Source organism: Talpa occidentalis, unplaced genomic scaffold (assembly GCF_014898055.3).
Source record: "Talpa occidentalis isolate TD23 unplaced genomic scaffold, MPIMG_talOcc4v2.1 talOcc4.11, whole genome shotgun sequence".
NCBI lineage: Eukaryota > Metazoa > Chordata > Mammalia > Eulipotyphla > Talpidae > Talpa > Talpa occidentalis.
In genome coordinates this window covers 99,691,005-99,718,504 of record NW_023601104.1, presented here as the reverse complement: position 1 = coordinate 99,718,504, position 27,500 = coordinate 99,691,005, and the positions used below count along the sequence as shown (strand labels likewise).

At 41.5% G+C, this 27,500-nt stretch overlaps 1 protein-coding gene across 7 annotated transcripts in view; it reads left to right on the top strand.

The window, feature by feature from the left end:
- The window catches only part of GOLGA5 (golgin A5), a 62,390-nt gene extending 39,530 nt beyond the window's left edge, over positions 1-22,860 (top strand). For all 7 annotated transcript variants that reach the window (XM_054692805.1, XM_054692804.1, XM_037504018.1 and 4 more), the window contains 11 exons: positions 2,704-2,928; positions 4,287-4,506; positions 4,959-5,082; positions 7,700-7,903; positions 9,872-10,042; positions 12,595-12,723; positions 15,485-15,583; positions 17,223-17,448; positions 19,646-19,751; positions 21,106-21,169; positions 22,300-22,860. In XM_054692805.1, coding sequence (XP_054548780.1) covers positions 2,704-2,928; positions 4,287-4,506; positions 4,959-5,082; positions 7,700-7,903; positions 9,872-10,042; positions 12,595-12,723; positions 15,485-15,583; positions 17,223-17,448; positions 19,646-19,751; positions 21,106-21,169; positions 22,300-22,380 — 1,649 coding nt within the window. In that variant the 3' untranslated portion in view covers positions 22,381-22,860. The remainder of the gene's footprint in view (positions 1-2,703; positions 2,929-4,286; positions 4,507-4,958; positions 5,083-7,699; positions 7,904-9,871; positions 10,043-12,594; positions 12,724-15,484; positions 15,584-17,222; positions 17,449-19,645; positions 19,752-21,105; positions 21,170-22,299) is intronic.
- Positions 22,861-27,500: the final 4,640 nt, after the last annotated feature.

Genomic DNA, 27,500 nt, shown 5'->3' with positions numbered 1-27,500 from the left:
AAGTAAAACTAAGAAACTGCACTTTGATCCAATTTGAAGGGTTGAAGGCATTGGCTAAGTAATGAAGTAAGAACTTAGAATTCTGGTCTTTCAGTTATTTAATTTGCTATGAAATTACTTCTACATGTATACCTTCTCACATGCAAAAATAAGATTAACACAGTAACATGGCTAATTCATGTACCTACTAAGCATTTAAAGTAGCAGTACATCCAGCAGTTCATACATCTATAAGATGTTAGAACTTGTTTAAATGTTAGAACTTTTCCCACCATCTTTGCTGTTAGAAAATAAAATCTCGGGCCTCCCCGGTGGCGCAGCGGTTGAGCGCTGGGTTGCGAAGCTGCCCGCGGCCTCTGCGGCGCCGGCTCGATCCCCGGCTGCTCCCCGGCCACCGGAGGAGGGTCCCACATGGTGCGCAGACCTCTCCTGCCACCCGCTGCTCCCCTCAGCAGTGTACTTCAGCCCTTCTGCCTGCTCTGCTCCCCGCTCTGGCTCTGGTGAATTCTCTCACCCTCCCGCGCTTCTGACTGTACCCAGTGCATGTATAAACAAAACAAACAAATATAATAAATAAATAAATAAATAAAAACATGCCTCTATAAAAAAAAAAAAAAAGAAAAGAAAAGAAAATCTCTTTTGTATTTTTGAGATTATTAAGTGGTAAAAAGGCAGGGGTGTCGGGCTTCCAAGACGGGAGCATGCCCTAGCAGTTAATTTATTGAGTATGCACGCTGACAGATTTCTTCTCAGCTAGCTTTTGATTAATTATTCAATCATTCGTTGACAACCTGCTGGGTACCAGCATACAGTACTGAATGGATTAGGATAAAGTGCATGCAGTGGAGACACCTGTACAGATAATTTACAGGTAGTGTGATAAATGCAGTCATGGAGTTGGTCAGAGAGTTGTTGAAACATCGAGAAGGTAATAACTCACTGCCTGACGTGTCAGATACAGATTCACGTAGGATCTGTAATTTCAACTGGGTCTTCTGAAGAGTTTTCATGGTGAACAGAGGACTTACCACAGCTAGACATGCACAGATTCTTTAAAAGTTTGGTAGAGTAAAAAAAGGTTTATAAGAGAGTTCTTGGGAACAGTGCGTGTGAGATGGTGGCGATGAACAAACTAAGCCAGCAAGGAAATTTGTGGCCTATTGTTGATGGCCCTTATAAAATGCTGTTCCTTACTTGTTCAAACCCGTTATTCCTGGAAAGCATTGTTTCTCAAAGAGTGGTTCCTGGACAACCTGTATTAGAATCACTTTGTGGTTAATAAAATCAATTACTGGGTGTCCCCTGCAACTTCCTGAGTCAGATTTTTTGGGGATGAAGTCGGGACATTGGAACTTTTTCATTGTCCAGGCAGTCCATGTGCCACAGCAATGTGATGCTAGCAGAGGTCTTTTAAGCCTAAGGGTGACATGGATTATTTTTCTACTTTTAAGGAAAACAGCTTGCAGTTAGTTATAAAGGACCCTGCTTAACAGGGAAGAAAGGAGTTAGAACCAGTTATCAGTATAATACAAAGGAGCTATAAAAATTAAGTTTTGTTTCTCTAGGATACAGTCTCTTAACCTGGGGACTGTTGACATTTTGGGCTGAACAATTCTTTATGTGGGAAGTTGTCCTGTTCTCTGGAGAATATTCAGCAGCATCCCTAGCCTCTCATTAGATGCCAGTAGAACCTTCCTGTTGTGAAAAGTAAAAAAGCTTTCATATATTGCCAAATGTCTCTTAGGGGTGAAATCACCCAAGTTTAAGAACAGATGCCTAGCATGCCTAGTGCTGCTGAGTGATGGAGGATGCCAAATGCACAGTAATAGCGGCAGTTAGTGACAGTTTGGTTTCTTCTTACCCCTTTACCTCTTTAAAAAATCTTTTTCTTCTCGTTGCATTGGTAGGGTTGAAAATAATTTATTTTGTAGCATATACTTCATTTTTTGGTCAGTGTAAGTAAAAATGTATTTTGCGTGACATTTATTTATTTTAGTTTTTAAGATTTATTTATTTATTTATACAAGCACTAGGTACTGTCGAAAGCGTGGGAGGGTGAGAGAATCCACCAGAGTCAGAGCAGGGAGCAGAACAGGCAGACAGAGGACACTGCTGAGGGGAGCAGCGGGTGCGGCAGGAGAGGTCTGTGCGCCATGTGGGACCCTAGCCGGTTGCCGGGGATCGAACCTGCATGCTGAGGCTGCGGGCAGCTTTGCAGCCCAGCGCTCAACTGCTGCACCACCGGGGAGGCCCTTGCGTGACATTTAGATTCCAGTTTGGTATAAAGCAAATTTCTCTGGCCTTGTCTTGAAACCCACAGCTCTGCTTTTATGCCTTTCCAGTATTTTCAATGTTGAGATTTCACTCTGTTTTTCAAAAATCATCCGGAGACAAATGGGAGGACAAAATCCTTCTTCCATTTAAATTATCTCTGATTTCCTCATTTCTCGAACTGTATTCTTGTATCCATTCTTGACACCATTCATTCAGTGAGTTCAGATTTTGAAGATTCTTTGAGGTCTAGATTCCACTGATGATAAGAATGAAATTTTATTGGAGGGAAGTCTGTTGAGAATTTAAGTTTCCTTTCAATGCCATTTTCACTTTCACCATCAACTTCAGCCAAAGGCATTCTACCAAGCACGCTATCAGTGCTTAAATAGTGAGTGTCCGATGTAATGAAAATGTATTCCTTTTTTACAGAAACTTCTAATAATTCAGATTCTGGCCATGAAGGCCAAGAAGATTCTTCAAAGGAAAATGTACCATCAAATGCCTGTGCTGATCACAATCCGGCACCTAATGATGATGGCAAATCACATGAACTGTCTAATCTTCGCCTGGAGAACCAGCTGTTGAGGAATGAAGTTCAATCTTTAAATCAAGAAATGGCCTCGTTACTTCAAAGATCCAAGGAAACTCAAGAAGGTAGAATCTTATTTAAATTGCCCAGGATTAAAAATGTTATCAGTTCAACAAGAAACTAAAAGCTTGATAATATCCAAACTGTTTTAGCTATTTAGAACTATTTTAGAGATTTCTCACAGAGTGTTTTCACAGAAATACAGGGCCCAGGTTTGGATCTAGGACCAATCATCCTCCCACTCCAAAATGGAGACGTTTGGCTTATTTGATCATTCCTTACTTGGTCATTCCAGTTTAAGAACTGAAAAGAACAGACTTTCAGTAATCACCTGGTTCGTTTAATTGATTTATGCTGAACTTCATGGGAGACTGCTCATGAACCAAAGGTGGAATTAAATCACAGTACTGGACACCACAGGACATTTTCACAGTGTTGCACTTTTAGGGAGCAAAAAATGACTGAGGAATTCAGTTTAAATAGCATCCCGTTGGAGTTGTGCACAGAATGGGGCCTAGAGTAGAAAACCCTTGGGTTTCTCAGCAGTGGGTAATTAAGCACATAATCCCATGATAGGTAGTGATGGGGACTATGTTAGTAATTATATAAGTATGACTGAGGAGAAAACAGAAAGAAGAAATCTCTGCGAAGTGATTAGAAGTGCAGGGACAGTAGGAAGAGTTTTGCGAAGACGTGGTTGAAGGCGCAGAAGAGCAGTAGGAAGACTGTATGAGTCTTACTGAATGGAACTTGGGAAAAGTGTCACTTTACCCAGATTCCTTTAGACAAAGAAATACAGCTTTTCCTGAGCTCCTGTAAGGTTTGCTTTAATAGTCAAAAGAAAATTTTTTCTGGCTGGCAAATTGCAGCTGCAGACGGCAAACGGAGGTGTGGAAGGGTACGCGGCCTGGCTCTCCCACAGCCATTTCCTAGGTTCAGAGAATAATATCTTTCTGCCACAGTCATTGAAGCAAATAGATCCTTTCTTGTGTTTAACAATCCTTTGTTTTTGTTTGTTTTGGTCTCACTGGGCTGTACAATCATTATCTACCTTTAAGTTGAATTTCTCTTCTTTCCTGTCTCTTGCAAAACTCCATAAATCCACTGATCATCTCAGAGTTTTGAACTCCTACCTACTGGTTTTGGTTCCTAGTTGCTTCATGATCTATCTCCAGGGAAAAAGAAATTTTTGTAGAAGAGCAACTTGCTTCATGGCCCTTTTCAACTGAGATAGATGTGCTTGTTGGCCTTGGAAAAGGGATGTTCCACCTGGAAAAAAAATATTGAAGATATTTGTAAACTCCTAATTTTGAAAATAAGTACAGAAGGGACTCAAAAGAGAATCTGTGTGTGATCTGAGGAAGATTGGTTCACTTGTATAGAGAATTTTTGTGTTTTTTGCTTCTTTTTTTTTTTTTTTAAGAATTAAACAAGGCAAGAGCAAGAGTTGAAAAGTGGAATGTTGATCATTCAAAGAGTGATCGAATAACTCGAGAACTTCGAGCCCAAGTAGATGACCTGACTGAAGCAGTGGCTGCAAAAGATTCCCAGCTGGCTGTCCTGAGAGTGCGACTCCAGGAAGCCGATCAGCTACTAAACACACGCACAGAAGCACTGGAGACCTTACAGAGTGAAAAGTCACGGTAACTCATCCTACTCAAATGATTAGGATTATTCTAGTCTAGAATGATTCTCTTTCCAGTATAAATAATGGTAAACATTACAGTGTACCCTATCTTGTGAAAATTTAGCTTTTGGAAATTTACAAGCAGGAACATTTATTTTTTAGTAATGTTAGAAATGTGTGTGATTAAAAATGAATTTATGTGAATATTGATGCATTGTTCACAACTTGTAAATTTTAAAATATTTGAAGAATATAGTATCATTAATGTCTTGGTATTTAATAATTTGTTATGTGCTTGCATTTGTATGCCTACAAATAGAGGTGACATTTGTTTAAAACATTTCTCTAAGACTGTTTTAGTCAGGCCATCTTTTTTAGTACTAACAAGCCAGGACTCTCAAATTTATTCTGCCTTATCACTTGTCCATTGTGCATAAGAGTTATTTCAAGCGATGGATCTTTTTTTAGGATATTGCAGGATCACAATGAAGGTAGCAGCTTGCAGAATCAAGCCCTGCAGACTCTTCAGGAGAGACTGCATGAAGCAGATGCCACTCTGAAGCGAGAGCAGGAGAGCTACAAACAAATGCAGGTCAGAGCAGAAGGCGACACCTCCCTTTTGTGATTTGGTTGAGGAGTGACTTTATGCTGTTTCTTAATGTTTAGATGCTAATAAACTACTGTAGTACATTTCAGAAAATTTTATGACATAAACCAAAGGTTTAAAATAAAACTTAATCCTTGCTAAATGCATTCAGTTGTATAAGTTGAAATTAAAAAAATAGTTCAAGTAGTTACTATTCATTAAGGATCTTTTTAAAAATCTTTTAATTTAATTTGGTGGCACAGCCAACATTACCATTATTTGATTAAAAGATGATTTGGGCATCTTGTTTATTCTTTTTATTTAAGCCTTTTCTGATTCCAGTTTAGTCTGATTCATTTATTTCAAGAGAAAATGATACAAAGTATTTATAGAGTTTTACTCCGAAATGAATTTTTGCATCTAGTTCAGTGATTCACAGCCCTGGCTACACATTAAAATTATCTGTATGCCTTTTAATACTTTCTGATATCTGGTCTCTGTATTAGAAGAATCTGATTTCACTATATGGGGTGGGGACATAGGTGCTAGTATTAGGTGTAAATGATAGGCAGTCAGGGTCAGAACCCCTAGTCTAGAACTATCTTTTCAACAGGTGAAAGTAGTGAAGCCCTGAAAATAAATACCAGGTAATGTAGGTTTTTTTAAAAAATGTACTGGTATTTTTTTATGAATATATTACATCCAAAGTGCTATCATTTCAACATGTAGTAATATTAAAAGTTATTAATCAAACATTTTACATTCTTTTTTGCAGACTAATATTTTAAAATATGGTGTAACAATTCATTCACTAAATTTTCTTTGCAAATGCTTGAGCTGTATTTAGAATTTATAAAATCTATAGGTAAAAAAGTAAATTTTCGTACCCAGATTGTTATAAACATACTTGACGTTTTCCAGTAATAGACAGTTCCTCAAAAACTTAAGCATAGTTATCATATGACCTACCAGTTGTGCTCCTAGTTAATGTATACAAAAGAGAATTAAAAATATATGTCCACACGGAAACTTGTACACATACGCATTATTCTTAATAGACCCAAACTGGAAAAAATATATGTGTCCATCAATTGCTGAATGGATAAACAAAGTGTCTTACAGTCTTAACAAGGACATGCAGTTCAGCCATAAAAAGAAATGGAGTATTGATTCCTGTTCAACATGGAGCAACCTTTAAAATGTTACTCTAAGAAAAGAAGGCAGGCAAAGGCCACATATTGCACGATTTCAGTTATCTGAAATGTTCAGAATATGCACATCTATAGCGAAAGAAAGTGGATTAAAGGTTTCTAGGGGCTGAGAAGGAGGCGGGATGGGTAGAGGATTTCTTTCTGAGGTTGAATATGTTCTGAAATTAGATAGTGGTGGTGGGTGCACAACACTGAGTAAAAACCACTTAGTTGTGCAGGTAAGAGGGTGACCTTTGTGGTATGTGGGTTATGTCTCCATAAATCTGTTGCTAATTGTGTTAGAAAGTTTTCATGTTTAAATTTATCCAAATGAATAAGCTTAAAAAATACAGTTCTCAGTTGTGTTAGACACATTTCACATGCTCGTGACACATCAGCTGAGGTCCTCTTGCTGCTTTTCTTCAAAGTAAGAGTTAACAATAGAGCAAAGTTTTGTGGGCTTTAGTTACTGGTATGTAACAATAAATGCCTTCTGACTTTTGCCTTACATTCTGGTCTTTTTTGGTGGCAGAAACTTTGGGAAGGTAAAAAATAATTCTCAGAACTGGATCGGCCAGTAAGGGACAGGCCGTGTGTTTTTAGATTGTGCTTTAAAAGTCTCTTAAGCTAAAGATTACATTGGCTTGTTTACTAGAAAATTTGAAATGAAGGGAAAACATCAGAAAAGATGGAGCAGTTTACTTGTTTCTTCCATTTGCTTTGTAACACTTTGTAGTGTCGCTAGACCTTTTGTCCATTCATCAGCTAATATTAGTCAAGACCCTGTATCCAGGTGACCAGATTAACCTGGGAAATGTCTTTAAAAATGGATTCCTAACACCAGTTGTGGAACTTCCAATTCAGTGAGGCCAGGAAAGGCCTTGAGTGGTTGTATTTTTAACAAACTCCCTACTTTTTTTTTTTTTTAAAGATTTATTTATTTATGCATATAAGAGCTGGGGTACAGGCCAGAGGTGCTGGGGGTGAGAGTATTCACCAGAGACAGAGTGGGGAACAGAACAGGCAGATTAACTGAAATACACTGCTGAGGGGAGCAGTGGGCGAGACAGGAGAAGTCTGCCACACTATGTGGGTTAGCTCCCTGGCCAACCTGGAACTGAACTTAAGCCATGCTGCAGTGCCTGTGGATAGCCTCATGGTGCTGCCGCTTAACCCCTTGTGCCACCAGGAGGCCCCAAACTCCCTACTTATTTTGATGATGTGCTGTATTTCAGAGCTACAACCTTAAGTTTTTTTCCTTACGTTCCAACAGATGAATTTGGTTTATTATTGTTTTATTCATGTATTTATTTTTGCCCTCCCGTTACATTGTTGGCTGAGCTAATAAATCCCATAAATATCTAAATGGATGGTTATAAAATAATATCTCAACGTAGGATATATAATGAGCAAGATCTAAAATTTTATCACAGAGTGAGTTTACTGCCCGCCTTAATAAAATGGAAGTGGAGCGTCAGAAGTTGGCAGAGTCAGTTACTCTGGCAGAAAGAAAATACTCAGATGAGAAGAAGAGAGTTGATGAGCTTCAACAGCAAGTCAAAACGTTTAAGTCCAACTTGGAATCTTCGAAGCAGGAATTAATCGACTACAAGCAAAAAGCCACGAGAATACTCCAGGTAAATGGGAGGTGTACACGTGTGGGTATTTAGATTTGCCAGCTGATTGAGAGGCATTGGGAAACTCGATATGCATCTGTGAGGTGACTTGTTTGTGTTCGGCTGGGCTGGTGCACTCAGGTGCCTTGCTCTCCTCAAAAATAAAAAGAATGAAGTGTGTCTTATTCACATTTTTTTCTTTTGGATTAATTCATTCTGCCACCACCTACTTCAGGTCTTTGACCTACCACCCTAGCCACCATGATAATATTAACAATTGACTTTTTTTGGAGCAACTAGTTTAAGCATCATCCAGCTTTTGTCTCCCCTCACTTAAATCTAAGGTGACCGCACCCTTAACTAGAAAATACTGCAGTCATCGAAGGTACTTCTCTTTCCTTTCCTCTCGTATCAAAGGGAAGACTGTCTTTTCATTTTTTCCTGAGGATAACGTCTACCTGTACTTTGATCCCCCCACCCTGCCTCAAATAGCCCGTTCTCCATAAGACTGTTCCAAGGAATTAAAAACTGAGAAGGAACGTGGGTAGGCAGAAGTTGGCAGAGAACCAGGAAGAGACTGCTGCCTTCAGGGAAGCCACACAGGGGGAGACTTAGAGTAGGGGCTCATCAGTGGGACAGAGGGTGCCCATGCCATGGGGCCCTGAACACAGTTGTTGTATTTGCAAGTCGGAGGTCCTGGGAACCTCACAAAAGGTGCTTCTAGAGTCCCCTGGAAGGTGTCAATACGAAGACACTGATGACTGTGGCCATGAGGAAAGAATAAGAGCCAGATAGAAATGTGATGCTGGGGGTTTTGCTTTGTGATTTTAAAATGATTGTATTTATCATAGAAAATTTGAAAAAAGTCACCTATAAATCTACCACATAAAAAGTAAAAACTTTTTGATGGACGAGAATGAATTTAAAATACTTGCATTTAAGGTGAAAGAGCTGATGGTCCTTATTACTGGTCTAGAGTTACAGCACTTTTGAAACTAGTCTTCCCACATCAAATCTTTTTCCAACTTGTTCTTACACCAGGCATCAGCAGCCTTTTTCCTCTAAAGGGCCAAATAGTACATTTGGCCTTGTGTCTGTCGTCTGCATTACATAGTCTTTGTTTTTGCTTTTTGCAGTCCCTTAAAAATATGAACACCATTCTTATTTGTGGCTGTACAGAAACAGGCCAGATCAGTCATAGTTTGCAGGCACCTGCTTTATGCCACTGTAGATTAGCCCTCCTAAAACATCTCTGGTCACATCACTGTCCTGTCTACTTTTTGGTGACTTGTTTTAACTTAGCAAAAGTGAACGTTTTGTCCTGGTATCTGAAGCCCCCACAGATTGGTCCAAACACACTGTCTGAGCACATTTCATAGTACTTTTTGTTGTTTCTGATCTCATGGTACTTTCTTAGAGGCCCTGTGCTTTTGTACTTCCAGCTTCTGGCTCTGTTTTCTCTACGCCTTTTAAAATCTTAGCCGTTTCCCAAGGCCGGCATAGATGCTCTTTCAGGTGATGCCTCCTCTTCAAATAGTTTTTCCTCCTTGGAATTCTCACCTTCTGGTTATTGCCACTCGCTGGATACTTGTAGCTTCCCTTTGATTCATAAGGCAGGGGGTGCTACCCAGAATGAGGTGCTGTCCTTTATTACTCAGGACACTGAGCGCAGTGCCTTTGCAGATGCTCCATAAATATTTGTTGAATGGAATATGATTGTAGAGGGGAGAGGGAAGGAACATGAGAAGAACGTATGAGAAAAATCATGTTATGTTTTCAACTCTAACGTGATCCTGGGGACTAAAATCCAAAGACACTGGATAGCAAGCCTCTGTTGTGTTTTTATCCCACTGCATTTAACAGTCTGTTAAATCAGTGGAGCCTAGGGTTGGAATGTTTCTGGGGCATTTCAGTTTCTGTGTGGTAGATGAGACTTAGCGTACAAATTAATCTCTGCTTTGCCTAAAGATATTTCTTTTTTTATAATAGTCTAAAGAAAAATTGATTAATAGCCTTAAGGAGGGATCTGGCTTTGAAGGCCTAGATAGCAGCACTGCTAATAGCATGGAACTTGAAGAACTTCGGCATGAGAAGGAGATGCAGAGGGAGGAAATACAGAAGCTGATGGGCCAGATACATCAACTGAGATCCGAATTACAGGTAAGATCTATTATGGTTATTTACTCCCACTTTTAGCAGTTTGAGAGGTGATGGAGTCTGTATTTTGGAGAGAGGACTTTAACAAAATAATGTGTGCAACTTCTGCTGGAAGATGAGCAGCAGCTTTCTTGTCCATGGATAGAAATAAGAAACGTGGTCACCAGATTCACTTGTTCAACAACTACTTGCCCAGGGCCTGCTGTGTGCCAGTACCTCCTGGGCCTGGCGCTTGAGAACAGGAATCTTCATATTTGTGGATCTTATAATCTAGTGGCTAAAAACAAATTATATTTGGGCTTGTCTATAAAACTGGAATTTTTTTGATATTAGAATGGGATCATGGTAGTCTTTTACTTACAGTTTCATGCATAGTCATGTAAGTTGTAGTTTATGTCTAATTACTATATTTAGTCTAAAAATAAAATTGAGCTCTTTATTTAAACATGAAATCTTTGACTTAAATATCATAGGAGTCCCTGAGAATGACAGACAATGAAGTACATGGTAATGAGACTTTTTTTTAAAAAAATGCTTTTTGCAAAGGGTATTCACCTATGCATTAACTCAGAAAATGACTGATTTGTAAGATGTCTATGAACTACAAAGGAAAATGTGGAAGCTGTGAGAATAGACTATCCCGTGTAGCTTGAATTTCAGACCAGCCTGGTTGTAAATCCCATCTTTGGCATGTAACAGATGAGCACACGAGGAGGCACTTCTTCCCCTGAGCCTGGTGTTCTCATCTGTAAAATGCACCTGCATAGAGGGGCCTACTGAGGATAAGGAATAAAGCAGGTAAAGGACCTGCCATCCTTCCTGACACATAAGACACTGAGTAAATAGTAGCTGCTGTTATTCTGGATTTTTTTCTAATTATTTAAGGCAGAATTTATTTTTCCTTGTAAATTTTAAATTTGAAGAATTCAGGCCTATGAACTTAGAAACTGCATGGATACTAAAGTTACTCATGCCAATTCCATGTCTTTTGGGTGAGATTATGAGAAGTATGATTTGTTTATTTAATCTTATCCCAACCCTAGCATTATTGATGACATTGGCTCATTTTCCTACACTTTCTCAAGAACTTTATGAAACAATATCTCAAAGATAGTAGATTAGGTCTAGCAAAATGGAAGAATTGTTAATGTTATAATAGTTATAACATATTGAGCATTTATCTGCCAGGCACTGCACCAAGTGCTTGACATACATCCTTTCATTTATTTCTTACCATAACCCTGAGAGAGAGGTGATGTTCTCATTTTACAGTTGAAAAAGTTTAGGCATGAAGAAGAAAGTAATTTGCCATAAAGAGGGAGAGGCAGAGCCAGGATACCTGGTCTGTCTGATTCCAGAACATGAGTTCTTAACCACTGTGCCTGCTTCTTGCATCTCAAGAATTCATCTCATCTAGTCAAATTGATGGTGAAGATCAATAACACTGGAAACGTAACCAACGCGAAAAATAATTACTGTTTTCCTCTATATCCACAAAGTTGTATGAGTTTCGATTATTACACTGTGATTCTTTGACTGTTGTTAATCTGTCAGTTCTTTCAGGTAATATGTGAAGTTGTCAGTTTATAGAAATAACAGATTATCAAAAGATTAAAAAGTGATATTAAAATATTAGTTTTAATCTTATATATTACTATATGAATAGATTAATGCTTACCCATAGGGGAAAATAGTGAATTCCAGAATATAGAAATCTAGGATCTAGAGCCATGTTCCTTGCTACTAGTAGATTTCACATAAAGCCAGAGGTGGTTCTTGAGTTTGGAAAAATGATACTATTGACACCAAGTGAAGAAGTTAGAGTAAGAAATATGAGAAAATGTAAAAACAAGTTACAGTAATATGGCTCATTAAAAAAAAGACAATATGCTAATGTCAGGTGATGCGAGAACCACATACCACAAAAGCTAATTACAGACTGCAGTTTCAGGGGACTAATGTAGTGAAGTATTTTTGTTGTTAGATTCCCCCCCCACCCCCACCCCCAGGATGTAATTGACATTATGTAATACTGTATTTGCCTCAGGTGCATACCATATGATTAATATTTGTATGTGTTATAAAATGATCACCACAGGAAGCCTAGTTACCATCCATAATTGACAGGTTTTTTTCTTGTGATGACAACTTTTAAGATCTATTTTCATAGCAACAAATATTCAGCACAGTATTATTAACTGTAGTCACTTTGCTGTTCATTACATTGATGCTGTTTCTGTTCTTTTTGAAATTAACTTTTGAACAGAAACAACTCCTAGTGAGCCTCATTCTCCAGGCTCCTCATTCTTACCAAACTAAATGTTTTTTGTGCTGTGGCACCTGTAGTATCCTCTTCATTTTTCCTACCATTTGCCATATTATATAATGAAGTGTCAGTTTATGTAATTCCTCTTAGGCTGATACCAGGTCTCCCTCCTCTGTATCCCTCCAGTGCCTGCTGAGCCCATTCATGGGGATTTCACCACGATTGCTCAGTAAATGTCGAATCGAGTGGTTAGCTACTGATTTCACATGTAAGGGTCATTTTTTTCTAGGACATGGAGGCCCAGCAGGTCAGTGAAGCAGAATCAGCCAGAGAACAGCTACAGGATCTGCAAGACCAGATAGCGGGACAGAAAGCATCCAAACAAGAACTAGAGGCAGAATTGGAGCGGCAGAAGCAGGTATGTGTTCTAGACTCATGATGCCCAAGGTGGATTCTGTCCACTAGGGGTCACATGGAGCTTCGCAGAAAAGTAACTCACTGAAGTCCCTAGAGGATGGGCTCAGAGTGTTAATGGTAGACAGAACCTCAAAGTCCCACAAAGTCCCACTTATTACTACTCACTCTTTTCATTGTTTTTTTGTTTTGTTTGTTTGTTTTTTTTTATAGAGGCATGGTTATTGTTTGTTTGTTTGTTTGTTTTGTTTATACAAGCACTGGGTACAGTCAGATGCACGGGAGGGTGAGAGAATTCACCAGAGCCAGAGCGGGGAGCAGAGCAGGCAGAAGGACCAGGAGAGGTCTGCGCGCCATGTGGGACCCTCCTCCGGTGGCCAGGGAGCAGCCGGGGATCGAACCGGCGCCGCAGAGGTCACCGGCAGCTTCGCAACCCAGTGCTCAACCACTGCGCCACCGGGGAGGCCCTTCTCATTGTTTTTTTAACAGATAAAAAAGAGAGGCACAAAATAGTTGCAGACCTGCTTAATTCACATGACTAATTAGATTCGACTAGAACCCAGGATTTCTATCCTGGAGCCCAGAATTATTTCTGCTACTCTATTCTGCATTTAATTGTATCTCCTTGTCAGAGAGTATATGTATAGAACACTTAAAAACCTCAGTTGATTTTTGTATTTTCTTATATTTGTACTTTCTAGAAACAACAATAAATACTTAATAGAAATATTTGAGAAGAGGGCCTCCCTGGTGGCACAAGGGGTTAAGCACCACGCTAAGAAGCAATCCATAGCTCTTGCAGCACGAGTTTGATCCCTGGCTGGCCAGGGAGCAACCCACATGGCGAAGCAGACCTCTCCTGTCTCACCTGCTGCTCCCCTCAGCAGTGTATTAGAGTCAGTCTGCCTGTTCTGTTCCCTGCTGTTTTCTCGTGAATCCTCTCACCGCCCCCCCCCCCCCGACATATCTGGCCTGTGCCCCAGCTCTTATATGCATAAATAAATAAATCTTTAAAAAAAAGAAATATTTGAGAAGAAAATGCTTATACAAACTATTCCTACAAGTGATATTTAAAATTATATTCTTCAGATCACTTTTAAAATTTTTCATTTTTCAGTTAGCAGTTATCTGTGCCCCAGCCAATAATTATATGTTAACATACTTAGAGTTTCAGTATTAACAGTTAAATGTGTTTACAATCTCATTTTCAGAATAAGATTCAGTATCCAATATTAATAGCACCTGTAATTTCCTGAGTAATGACATTGTTATAGGTACTTACAGCCTCCTCACAATGAAATCACTGTACTCTTCATTTTACGGAAGAGAAAACTTATAAATTTCAGTTCATCACTCATGTTCCCAGCTCTGCATATTTATATTCTTAAAGATTGTTTTTCTATTGGGATTTATCATTTCTGAAATTGATTTTATTCTCAGGAAAAAAAATGTTTGTTTTTATAATGAGAGTTGCAAGCGCTTCCTTCGTGAGAACAAAACTCTCTGAATAGCAACCTGCAGGGCTCAACATGGGCTGTTTTAGGTAATTTAAAGATTAACTGTCCTTTCGGAAATTGCATTTTAATTTACTGAAGGGGAGCTACTGTATATTAAAAGGCAAAACATTGATATTCTTGATAGTTGATGAGATAAAATCATTATGGCAGATGGTTTTGCCGCATCCACGTCTACTGCCCTTTCAAAAGGGGAGAGTCCATGTTAGAGGAAAATGGGACTGAATATAGCTATAGGCTCTTAGGAATCAGTTGTTCTCAACAGAAAGTACTCACTGTTGGGACTAAATATTCCTTTAGTGCTCCTCGTTAGTTTAACCTTAAATTTTTTGCTAACCTCAAACTTCCGCCAGGTAAACCTTCTTGTAAATTTCGATTTTTATAGCCCAGTTACCCACCTAATTTTGTCTTTTCTTATCTCAATTTTTTGAATCTTTGAAGTGAGTAGGCTGAACTACTCATAAAATCATCTTCACAGTGGGATTCCATACCACGTTTACTTCTTCGTCCAGCACTTTTCACTTACATTGTCTGCACAATTAAACATGATGCTCTTGAAGGTGCTTAATTAACTTTAATTGCTCTTTCTTCCCTGGCGTGAGTTTTGCTCTTAAATTCAGACCCGACTCTGACTATGTCCATTGTGCAAACTGGCAGTGCATCAGTGCAATTGTTAGTACCCTGGGGTATTTCTTTCTGTTCTCTCTCTCGTACTAATGATGGGACAAAACAGGTAAAGATACCGTCGGATACAAATAAGTGCCAAAAGAACTGCTCAGCATCATTAAACGAATGCAAATCCAGACCCACATGCTAGCACTACACACCCAATAAGGAGGCTGCCCTGACTGAGGTGACAGTGCCAAGTGTTGGAAGGATCTGGAACTCTCCCATTTGCTGTGAGAATGGTAAAGGTCTTTTGTGGAAAAGTCAGAAAACCATTCGGCAGGGTTTTTTTTTGAGGTTGGATGTGCACTTATACATGATGTTCTCTTCCTCCACACCTACCCAAAAAGGACAAAAACACTTGGCCACATTAAGATTTGTCCTTGGCTATTCATCATGTACAAAGTGATATATCATGCTGGAGTACTGACTTTTCCCCAGACCCAGCCAAGTCTGTTCATTTATTCATTCAGTATATTTACTCAGAGCAAATTGATTGTCTGCTATGTGGCACGCAGTGTTTTAGGTACTGGGGATGGAGCAGAGAATGCTGATTTAGCGGTTGCTTATTACACCTCACTCTAGGAATTCCACTACATAGAAGAAGATCTCTATCGAACAAAGAACACATTACAAAGCAGAATTAAAGATCGAGAAGAAGAAATTCAGAAACTCAGAAATCAGGTATGAATCAACACCTGGGAAAAGACACTATTGTAAAACTGCATTTTTTAAAGGAGTTAGTAAGACCTTCTTTGCCCATGTTTTTTCCTGAATTCTGTTGTTGCAACAGTGCAATAAAGGTTTTTCAACCTGATACAAATTTTCATCTAATGCTGTGGGTCTGCATTTACCATTTTCTGTGGCTTGCTTCTTATAGAGGTATCGTTGGCAAAATCGCTCAAGGAGATGTGAACTACCCCAAATTTGTGTCTTCTAACTTCAGTGGTAGTTGTGCTGAGTGCCATTTTCATAACTCTGGTGGCTTCTCTTTTCTACTATAAAAATGACTCAGTGATACATTTTCTGTTAACCACAGATCGATAAGTCCTTTATAAAGTCACCAAGAACTTACTTTAACTCTGAAACTATAAAGCACAGAAAACATGTACCTGCCACCCAGATTTCCCAAAGCTTGTTTTTAACTGACCACGTCATGCATTCGCTCATCCTGGAATTGTGCTTTGTCTTTCCTCCCTTACAGCCAGACAATTGACTTAGCAAATTATAGATGCATTTATCATTTAAATAATTTAGGTGGTTTGATTATTTTAGTTAATGACTTAGGACATGAAAAGGCAAATAATTTTAGTTTTTTAAGTTCTCAGACTTCATAGTAGCCCATAATTTAAATTTTGGGCTATTTTAAAATGTTTTAAAATATTTTAATGGGGGAGGGAAGCAGGAGAAAAATAATTATTTTTATAAAAGCTGGGGACAGCTGATTTGATTGTTCCTTTCTCCTTCCCTTGCCTACATTTCTGTAATGCTTACAAATGATAACATGCCCTGCTAGCAGAAAGTTAAAGAAAGGAGCATAAACCACCAATTGATTTAATCCTTAAATAAATTTTCATTGAGTGCCTACTATGACTAAGATATTGTACCTTTTTTGTAATCAAGAATTAGCCAAAGGAGAATTTCTCTTAAAAATTTTTGATCTATACAGAACAGGAAAAAAAAACTGTCTCATAGAAATAAGGTGACTTGGACAATTTACAAAGAGATCAATATCTTAATACATTGTTTAAAAAAAAATCAGAGTGAGCTAAGATTTTTACTGAGTAAACAATAAGAAATCTGGTTCTGCTTATCTTATTACCGTTGGGCCTCTTAGGAGAACAATATGTTAGTTAAGAAAACTAGGTTACCGCTATACTGTTTTTTCATTCTTTCAAAACTATTGTATGGCACTGGATAAAAACATAATAGAAAAAATCAACTTTGACCTTTATCCTCTAATTAGATTTATAAAGTTAACAAAAATCAATTTGGAATATAAGCTAAAACCTTTAAGCTACAACTTTTCTAGAATAAAGAGTAGGAGGTTCTCACAAACAGAAGCTTCACAAAATAATATTGTCACATTATGTACTGGGCAATCTGATATATCCCAGGCTCTTCTGTTTTTTTAAAGCTGATGTGACCCACCATATTGATTTCATCATCCACTCTTAGAGTTGGAAAAATTACTTCTGTTGATAATGGAAGAATCATCATACAGTTTTGGAAATCAATTAATGCCGCAGTTTACTTGTGGGGATGTGGTAATTTGGTTTCTGTGTTGTTATGACTTAAATTTTCTGAACATCTTGCCTTTCAGCTCACCAATAAAACTTTAAGCAATAGCAGTCAGTCCGAGTTAGAAAATCGACTCCATCAGCTCACAGAGACACTCATCCAGAAGCAGACCATGCTGGAGAATCTCAGCACAGAGAAGAACTCTCTGGTCTTTCAGCTGGAGCGCCTCGAGCAGCAGATGAAGTGTGTAGCTGGAAGTGGGAGCAACGGGTCTTCCATTAACATGTCTGGAGTTGACAGCGGTGAAGGTAATAAAACAAGGAAGGTAATAAAGCAAGGACGCTCAGCAGAATGTCTCATTGCCTTAATTTACAGCCTTGCTAATTCAGACATGACTGAAACCTGCAGAAAGACATGTTGTTTGAATGAAAAGAAGCTTCATCCAACAAAGAATGCACTTTTCTCCTAGTGTGAGGCCTGGGCCATGTGCTCGCTGTTTGTGGTGGTTAGTGAGCTGGATGATGGTTTCGTGAATGTCCCTTAGAGAGGAGCCTGAGGACTGAAACTGTATTGAAATATGTAGAACATTTAACAGGACATTGCTGGCTAAGCTCATAATTCAAGAGGCAAATAATATGGGAAGGACTTTGGGAATTTTGATGCAATTTAATAATCTTGCAATCTGTAATTTCAGGTATTACCAGCTAATACATAGTCACATAGGCATATCCATGGTCTATAATTAAAATAGATGTCCAAAATACATAATAAAAAGGTATTAAGGATTTTTAGTTTAAGCTTCAATAGATTAGATATTTAATTTTAGGACTTCATAGTCTGCATAGTAGTCATTTAACATACCACGGTTTTGTTGCTTAAATTAAAAAAATTTTTTAACTTAAAAAATACATGTTATATGTATATTTTTAATAATATAGTTGCTGTGAAAGGAAATACGTAAGAGGGGCAGTTGAAATCAGACAATTTGGATCATCTTCTCTCAGTTTTTCCTTATAAATGTAGTACCTATAATTTAAATTTTTGTAATATATTTTCATAATATATTTCATGTAATTTATGTATTGCTTCATAGAAATCCGTCAATGGAAATACCATCATTTGTTTAATCAATTCCTTGTGGTTGGGGATTTAGATTGTACCATTTTTATCACTAATACAAGCAGTGCTGAAGAAAATACCCTCGGTACACAGCTTTTATTTTCTCAGGATATAAATTATTAGAAATAGAATTGCTGGGCCAATTTAAAGACAAGTAGTTACTAAATGCCTTTTGGGTACCAGTACTATTGTAGGCATTAGATATTCAGAGGCCAACAGGAAACCAACCCCTCTACCCGCAGGCCTGACAAGCTGGTGTTTCGGGGAGTATAGGTGGGGAATACAAGTGGATTATGTGAGGTGGTGAGATATGGGGCAGAGCAAAATTAAGCAGGAGCGAGAGGTTCAGGGTACCAGGTGTGGAGACGGGATTATAATTCAAATACGTGGTTAGGGCAGTGTGACTGTGAGGCGGGCTACGGGAAAAGTGTTCACGTGTATACCTGTTCAGAGCGAAGCAGGACAGAGGCCCTGAGGCAGGAGTGTTGTAGGAACAGGCAGGTGCAGCTGTAGGCAGAACGAGGGGGAGAGCAATGTCAGGTGATTACGGAGAACACGGAGGAGGCTGTTTGGCTTGAATATGGACTTTTAACTCTGACGTGGGACACCACCGAAGGGTCCTAAAAGGGGTAACTGTGGGCATGAATTTGAACAAGAGGCCTCTGGCTGCTCTGTAGAACAGAATGCAGATTTCTGCCAGTGGAGGCAGGGAGAGCTGGGAGGAACTGTTGTATGCATGTGAGAGGTGGTAGTGGTTCAGGCCAGTGGGGGTTGTAGGGCGGATTCAGAATTTATGTTGTAGGGAAACTAACAGAACTTGCTGGCAGATTGGATGGGGAGTTTGAGGGAAAGAAAGGAGTCAAGGTTTTTGGCCTGACCAGATGGAAGGATGGGGTTGTTGCCTGCAGGAAGAGTAAGTTGGCCGGGAACAGAAAATCTGGATCATATTTTTGGGGGTACTAAATTTGAGATGTCTGTTTAACATCCAGGGAGAAATGAAATAGGCAGTTGGACGAGTCTGGAGTTAAGGGGGTGGTCCAGGCTGGAGATGAGAGTTTAGGAGTCCTCAGCTTTGTAGGAAGGGTGCAGCTAGCACGGGACGGAGGGGCCTATGAGTCATCAACACCAAGTATCTGTAGACTTCGATTTACTGATTTCATGGAGAAATAATTTTCTTAGTTTTTAAATTTTGATTTTTGTGGATGTGCAACTTTAGATATGTTCTCTAATTTATCTTCTCTTTATGGTTTCGCTTCGAATGTAATGCTTAGAAAGTTGGCCTTGAGCATTTCATTCCTGTGTAGCATAAAATATGTTCAGCTGCAATTTTGTCAGAAAGGTGATTTTGGTATCTACATCAGTTCGCCCTTTTCTTGTTTAAAACAGGCACACGTCTGCGAAACGTCCCTGTTCTTTTTACTGACTCGGAAGCTAACCTGGTGGGAATGTATGGAAAGGTCCGAAAAGCTGCTAGTTCCATCGACCAGTTCAGGTAAGAAAGCCGGCGGCGTGAGAGAGGGGCCGTCTGCTGCTGTGTGCCTTTTTCAGGGGTCTCCATCGCAGGTCACAGGCCCATTCGGCGGCGCTGATAATTAAAATGACATTTACCTTATTCCTTTCATGGTCTTTCAGTGTCCTGAAATTACTTCAAAAGGTCTGCCAGTGTCTCTTTTATTGAACATCATTAACCCTCACCCTTTCTCCTCTTTCTAGAATAAACTATTTAAAAATTCATGGTTGAGAAAACCTCTCTCATAGAAGTACATCCATTTGAATGTTTTATCCCACAGTGCTCAGTATGTATTTTATGTATACTACATAAATAGCATTTTGTATACTGTGTATTTTTAAATAAATTTTTTACACTCGCAGGCATCTGCCTTTTTTTTTTTTTTTTTTTTGTGGGACCCTCGCCGGCGGCCGGGGAACGAACCGGCGCTGCAGAGGCTGCTGGCAGCCTCGCAGCCCAGCGCTCAACCGCTGCGCCACCAGGGGAGGCCCATCTGCCTTATTTTTTAAATGTCTTAATAGTCCTCGATAAAGTTCATGTCTAAATAACATGCTAAACTCTTGCCTTTTAGTGTTTATAATTAAATAATTTTAATGAATTCTTGCATAATAGAGCAATGCTTTCTTGCCTTTATGTGTCAGAATAGAGCTATGGTGTTTAAAAATAAGGACTTACTACGGCTCCCAAAGCCATAGGCCTAGAGGCTGTTATCTCCAGGTTGCTAAGCACATCTGTGTGAGGCTGTTTTTAATGTACATCATAATTCTCAGGGAACCCACATGCAAGGCAAGGCTTAGCAGGAAGGTGTGTCTGCCTGTGCAAACAGCCGTCCTGCAGAGAAGAGCAGTAAGGTCCGGACATCATGTTGCTTCTCGCTCTTAGCCCGTTCACTGGCATTCCGAGAGTTCTGTGCCTTTTGGAAGCAGGCGTCCTTGCAAAAGCGCCTGGATTAGCCGTTTGCAGATTAATCCCTGGCCAACTTTTTTCCCCAGTTCACATGTTCACACTTGCCTCATCTTTTTAACTGCTTTAGCTCCTAAAAAATGATGCAGAGCAGCACTAACTTTGCCTCCTCCAAGTGTAGCCAAAGAATTAAGAGAAAGTGTTTGCTGACGTTTAATAGCCAAGCCCCAAATGGTGATGGAAGTAGTTATTACTGTGGCCCTCGTATAGTTGTTTCAAGTAATCATTTAACGATCTGTTTTTTAAAGTTCTCCTGGTATGGTGGCCACGTTGTTTAAATGAGTGAAATTTTAGAGTCTTGTTAGATGTGACCACAGGGGGATCAGTTGTGAGAATAACTCTTGTCTTTCCCTCCCCACCACTGTTTGCACAGCATCCGCCTGGGAATTTTTCTCCGAAGATACCCCATAGCCCGGGTTTTTGTAATTATATACATGGTAAGTAACTTGTTTGAAAAAGCCGCATTGTTGTTTATTTTTATTTCGTTTTTCAACTGCTGACCTTTTTGAGTAAAAGTTGAGCACAGTTTTGAAATAGGACTTATTTTTGCTCATTAAGGTTTTTTCTTCCATTATGGTGCAAGTAGACAATTCATTTTGTCTGAAATATAAATTGCTCAAGAGCTTTTCTTGCAAATAAAATTAACTTCAATACAATTTAATAGAATTACCTCCATTTTTTTAAGCTCCTTGATTGATATATTGTACAAAACAGTTGTTTTCGTTTTGATCTTGATGTAAAGTTGCTTTAAATTCTTTCCATGACTTTTGCTTTCTTTTCTAAATGGACCTCAAGTCTTGAAAAGAGATAAAATCATACTTGGAAATCTTCCTGTGGTCCACTAGAGGGAAGAGTTACTCCTTGAAATAAAATTTTAAGAAGAGAGAAATGGGGAGAACAGAAGACGGACAGGAAATTGAATGACCTGGAGCAGATAGCCCACCTGGGGGGTCATTTCCCAGGTGCTGGAGGTCATGACCAGGGGCACTGTCTGTCCCGGGGCAGTGACACCACAGACACACAACAATGGCCCCCGCCACCTTCGTCCCTCCCAGCACCGCCAGGGGGTCAGTGGGATTTACCCCTGGAGGCCTGTACTCTGACCCCAGTCAACCTCTAAACCTGACACTATGTTGTCAACAGTGTCTCCCCATCTCCTCTTCGCTAATTCATGCTAAACCCGCTTTCAAAACCCCAGCCCTAAGTCTGTGCTAAAAAACCTTTCCAGCCAACTTCTTGGGGGTGTAGCAGTTTTTATGAAGCTGCTCTGTGTGTGGTCGCCCAGTGGATTCCATGTGTGGACACGTGCGTCGTGTGAGGGACCTTCCTCCTCACAGAGAAGCCTGTAGGGATCACATCTGTTACTCTGCCTCACATTGAGCTCATTTGATTGTACGTTTGTTTCTGCCTTACTATCCGGTGAGCCTGTGCTGAGCCCTGCAGCGTCACGGGCGCAGGTTGGTGGCAGGAGCAGAGCTGAGACGCAGCTCCTGGCCTCGCCACCGCACCGCGGGGCCCTGGTGAGGTCGATGGATCTGCCAACCCACAAATTGTTCTCTCTCTTCAGGCTTTGCTTCACCTCTGGGTTATGATTGTTCTCTTGACTTACACGCCAGAAATGCATCATGACCAGCCACACGGCAAGTGAGCTGAGCCCAGTGTTTCCGTGACCAGCCGGCTTTTTCCAGGCTTGGGCTCTGCAGAAGGGTCAGGCGCCTGAGAAGAGTGCACAAGATGACTTATCACTACGAGCTTTTAACCCCCTAAGTTATACGAGTATTCTGCTACCTAAATCATCCTCTGATTTCCTTCAAATGGTAAGAGTTTCTAGACAGACATTAATTTAACTTGCTCAGCTCTGCTTTTTCCGAGACCAGTGACTTTAGTGTGTGTCTGTACACACGGAGAGGCTGGGGCTGCTCGCGTGACCAGACCATCCTGTTGAAGGCGACGCTCTTGGTGGGTTATAATCAGGGAAACTAATTGTATTTAGTGATATAAATAAAATGTTTTCTTTTTGATAATTCAGTCTGCTTTTGTATTTTCATATATTTAACTCTGCAAATACAGATTTACTTTTTACATGTTAAAGGCCTGATTGGTATAAATCTTTTTATAAATACTTCAACTTATGCTCATTTCTTTTTGTAAGTGATGGTTTTCATCCCCATTAAACAAGACTTTTCTGCACGGACCAGAAGTGAGCTGCTGGCGGCGCTGGTGCTGGCCAGGCCCTCCGCCTCCGTCCTTTGATTCTCACACGCTCCTATTTTCCTTTCTCTAGCTCAGGCCATCTGCAGCCCTGTTGGAGCGGTTAGGAATCAAACCTGTTCTGGCAGCCTTTGCATTTTTAAAACACTACAGCGAGGAGTCATTGGGAGTTTTTCTCTGGGAAGGGATGTTTCAGTATGACTGTTTTGCTCTCCATCCCACCCCCGTGTCTGATTCTCACTTTGTCCCCGGGCTGGTCTGTCTCCAGATGTGCTCGTCCCTGGTCCCTGGGCTCCGCGCGGGCGAGGCCTTCCTGCCCACTGCATCGAGCAGCTGTCTACCGGACCCACCCTGACCAGAGTTCCTGGTCTTAAAACTCTGTGCTGTGACTTTAGTATCCTGCATGTTTCTGTAGAAGCTTGGGGACACCAGTGGCTCTATGTATTTCTTTTTCATCAGAAAATGAAGTGTTAAAGCCACCTCAGGCACATTTGGGCATTTTTCAACATGCACGAAAGAAAAAGGCAGACAGTCCCATGTCCAGCAGTGGCCATGAGACAGTAAAGGCGGGGGGCGTAGAGGCTAAGTCTGGTGGGTGTTTTGTCCTCGTTCTTGCTCAGACACGATGGGCTACGAGGGTCAGAGCCGGGAATCAGGCCTGATCTCACACAGAATAAAGGGACTTTAGCCTTAGTATTTCCTAAAGGCTTTTTTCCCTCCTAATTTGGATGCATTTCTGGAAAATGATTAAAACCAGGTTACATACTTAAAATGGAAAATAGCACGTTTCAGCATGGTGTTTGCTAGACTTCCCGTCTCTGCACGTCCGCCTGGCTTTTGTAGCGATGTTTCTAAACCTTTTGTTCAGTCTTTACACATTCTTGGATTTGGAACTAGTTGACGGAGTGTTTCCGAGTTGATTCTTCTGCAGCTACTTGAATCTGTCATTGAGTTTTCAGTTTCAATATCCTTCATCACTAACAAATGGGTGATTTTTTTGAAGTGCTCCCATTCACATATCCTCAGATAACACTGAACCTTCTTAACCTAAGTGAAAGACGGCGTGACAGCCGGGTTTTTCCCCTCAATCCAGTGTGCTTAAAGATGTGTGCACGCCTACACGTACATGGATTGTCAGGGCCTTGTACTCCTTTGTACTCACAGCTGCCAACTGGAAAATACAATCATTTTATAATTGCCTTTCCTCCAGATTTTGTGCTTACCAAACGCTACCGTTCAAAAAAACCTACAGAATAAAAACATCAAAAGGACAAAGCATGGGTTGTGTTAAACTAGGGCAGAAACCATCTTAATTGTATGTTCTGTAGATGTGGTGAGAATGTCTGGGAGTAGCAGTCCAGCCTTAGAAAGCTCACAGCCAGCTAACCTGGGAGGAGGGAAACCAAGCTGCACTAATAGGTCTTTCTGGGCTCTAAGGCCCTTGCAAGAGGCCAGTCCAACTGGAAAAGGTCATTCAGGGAATCTTGGTCTGGACAGAAGCAGGAGGAAAGAACTGGTAAAGCCAAAGAGGATAGGCAGGGCCTGGTGACCTGGGCACGTTAGGCCGCTGTCAGAGGAAGCAACAACAGATTCGGTGGAGGTTCTGAGCACAGGACCAGCATTCCCAGTAACCCTCCTGAGTGAGAAGAGCACAGACGGAGTGATTCTAAACTTCCACACTTCCAATGCGGGCACAGGCTCAACACACAGACGCCACAAAATAAAACAGTGTGTTACCTACAGAGGCTTTTTGTGTGTGTGTGTGGGCCCCTCGCCAGCGGCTGGGGAACGAACCAGCGCTGCAGAGGCTGCAGGCTGCCTCGCAGCCCGGCGCTCAACCGCTGCGCCACCCGGGGAGGCCCTACAGAGGGTTTTTTATGGAAAGTGTCTCAGGAAAAAAAAAGTGGGTGGTAAAATAATCTTAAGTCATAATAAAACGACAGAATCATTTCAAATGCCCAGAACCCCGCGGGCAGGCCCCTTCTCAGCAAGAACAGAGTGGTGGGCAAAAGCTGCCCCCGCCCTCACGGCGTTTACACTGAAGCGGGGAAGGCAAACTAAATGCATGTTCATCGTCACGTGATGAAGAGTGGGTGAAAGTAGAGGGCGGAGCGGAGGGCAGGGTGCTCCTCAGGAGAATGCTCTGGGCTGAACAGAGTGGAGTAGCCCTAGGTTAAGTGCAGAACCTCTGAGACGACCCTGGTGGGTGTGTCCAGGGGACCCCGGCCAGCGGGGCCAGCGGGGCTGGGTAGAGTGAGGGAGAAGGCACAGAGTGCAGCGCCAGCCGGGGAGGACTTGACTTTAAATCTGAAAACCTATCTTGCAGCCCCCTCTGCCCCTGAACCACCACCTTCTTTAAACAGGAAAAACCTTTAAAAATCTGTTTTAGAACTCCGAAACAGAGTTGTTCCACGTGCCATTTTGGTAAAGAACTTGCTTTGAGAGGTGGTTTTGCTACCCACTGACAAAGAAAACCACATGGATGAATCTAGACAATCACCCCCTGACTTCTGAGCCTCCAGAGTCAACTCCTTGAGTCAAGGACAATGAGGAAACGAATCTGAGAGGAGAGCTGTCCTGTCTGGGGCAGGCGTGTCCCGTCCTTCGGCCAACCCACCTGGCATCACCCGGCCAAGTATCAGCTCACAGGCGCACATATCTTGGCTATCTGTCATCCCCTGAGGGCAAACACTGCTTTTTTTTTAAATCCACTAGTGTCTCCTCAGTGCCTGGCACATAATTGGTCTTCAACCGATGTTCATTGAACTTGACCTTGGCTACATGACCTGACTTTCGATTAAATCAGCAAAGCACTGAGCTCATGCCCAGTGTCTTTAGATCTTAGACCTGCGCTTGGCGTCTGCCCCATTCATGCAGCTCAGCTCATCTCCAAAACCAGAGCACAGAAGACACAGGCCTGGTACATTGACACAGGTTGCTGGGGTTTCCCAAAGAGGGAAAAGCCATAAGGAATGAAACACAAAAGACCCAGTGAAGGTCTTTCCTCAACAGCCAAGCTAAATGGACTCTCCCAGGTCCCCGGCGCAGCCACCGTTCAGTGGAGAAGGCTCCCGAAAGCAGTAAGACATTTAAGGTCAGCTTTTGAAAGGTTTGCAAAGCAACGTTTTGCAAAGCGGTCAGGGTTACCACATGCATTCTCAACAGGCAGCGATACCTCCCACAAGGGTAAAAATTAGTTCTTAGGTGGCCAAAAATAACCTTGCTGCTTTGGGCTACAAAGCACAAATAAGCATGCAGCACATAGAGTGTCTGCGGCGTGAAGATGTTACAGGGGGGCAGTCATAATGAAAGAGAAGGTTGAGGAACACTGGGTTGAGACCCTATTCTTGTCTCTACGGAGCCGACTAACTTTTAAGGCATCCATGATCAGGCCTGCAATACCCCACCAGCTTGAAGCCACTCCCGACATTTTATTTCGCTCTCCGGGCTCCTGGACCGGACTAGTCCACGGCTGTTGCAATCCTTCACTGCTCTTCCCAAGGGAGGATTCTACTTCCTGTCCCAATAACGGCAGCCTTGGCTACATGACCTGACTTGCTCTGGCTGGTGAAATGCGAGAGGAAGGCACATGCTTCCAGCATCATCTTGTGGCTTTGCTGCCTGATTTGTTACCTCGCCATGTGCTGAGAGGGCTGCTCCGTCAGGTCCTGCAATGAAGACAGAGCAGAACCCAAACACGGAGCACAATGCACGGGCAGCTTGAGTGAGAAGGAAATCTGTGTTCTTGCAGCCCCTGAGGTCGGGAGAGCACTACTGCAGCGTGACCTGGGGCTAGTGCCCCACCAGTGCTCTCTCTTCCCCCGCCCCAACCTGCCTGCTCTGCTTGGCACACTTCCCTGCTCGGCTCCCGCTCCCTCCTGGTGTCAGCTGCCGCTTTACTATGAAGTCAGAATTCCTTCTCCAAAAGAACCCACACTAGGCTGGGTATCTACAGTAAGCAGAAAAGTACCCCGCCCCCAACCATGTCCATGTAGTCCCTGGAACCTATGAACATGTTACAAGAAGGACGTTGCCAATATGGTCAAGGATCATAACACGGGGGAGTGCTCTGGATCACCCGGCTACGCCCAATCATCATGAAAACAACAGACAGAGAAGATGTGATGATGGAGCAGAAGGGACAATGAGTCACTCACTGCCCTTCAAGATGGAGAATGCACCATGAGCCAGGGAATGCTCTGGAAGTTGGGGAGAGCCCTGGCGCCTCCTCAGAGGAATTCAGTCCTGCCAACGCCCAGATTCAAGCCTTCTGACCTCCAGAACTACAGAGAATAAAGTCGTTTCTTTTTAACCACCAAGTTTGTGGCCATCGTGAATGCCTGTGTAGACACACTACGGCGTCCCTCCCTGTTACGAGCTCCACACACACTAAGTCCCACATCCTGATACGTATGAGCTGAGTTGCCTCTCACCTGCATCACTCCAGCGACCTCGAAGCCGGTTGCACCTGTCATCACAGCTGCATCTTCAGAGCCTGGAAGAGAACAAGACACGTATTAAGATTCAACGCAGAGTTCTGGCATGAACGTGATGTTT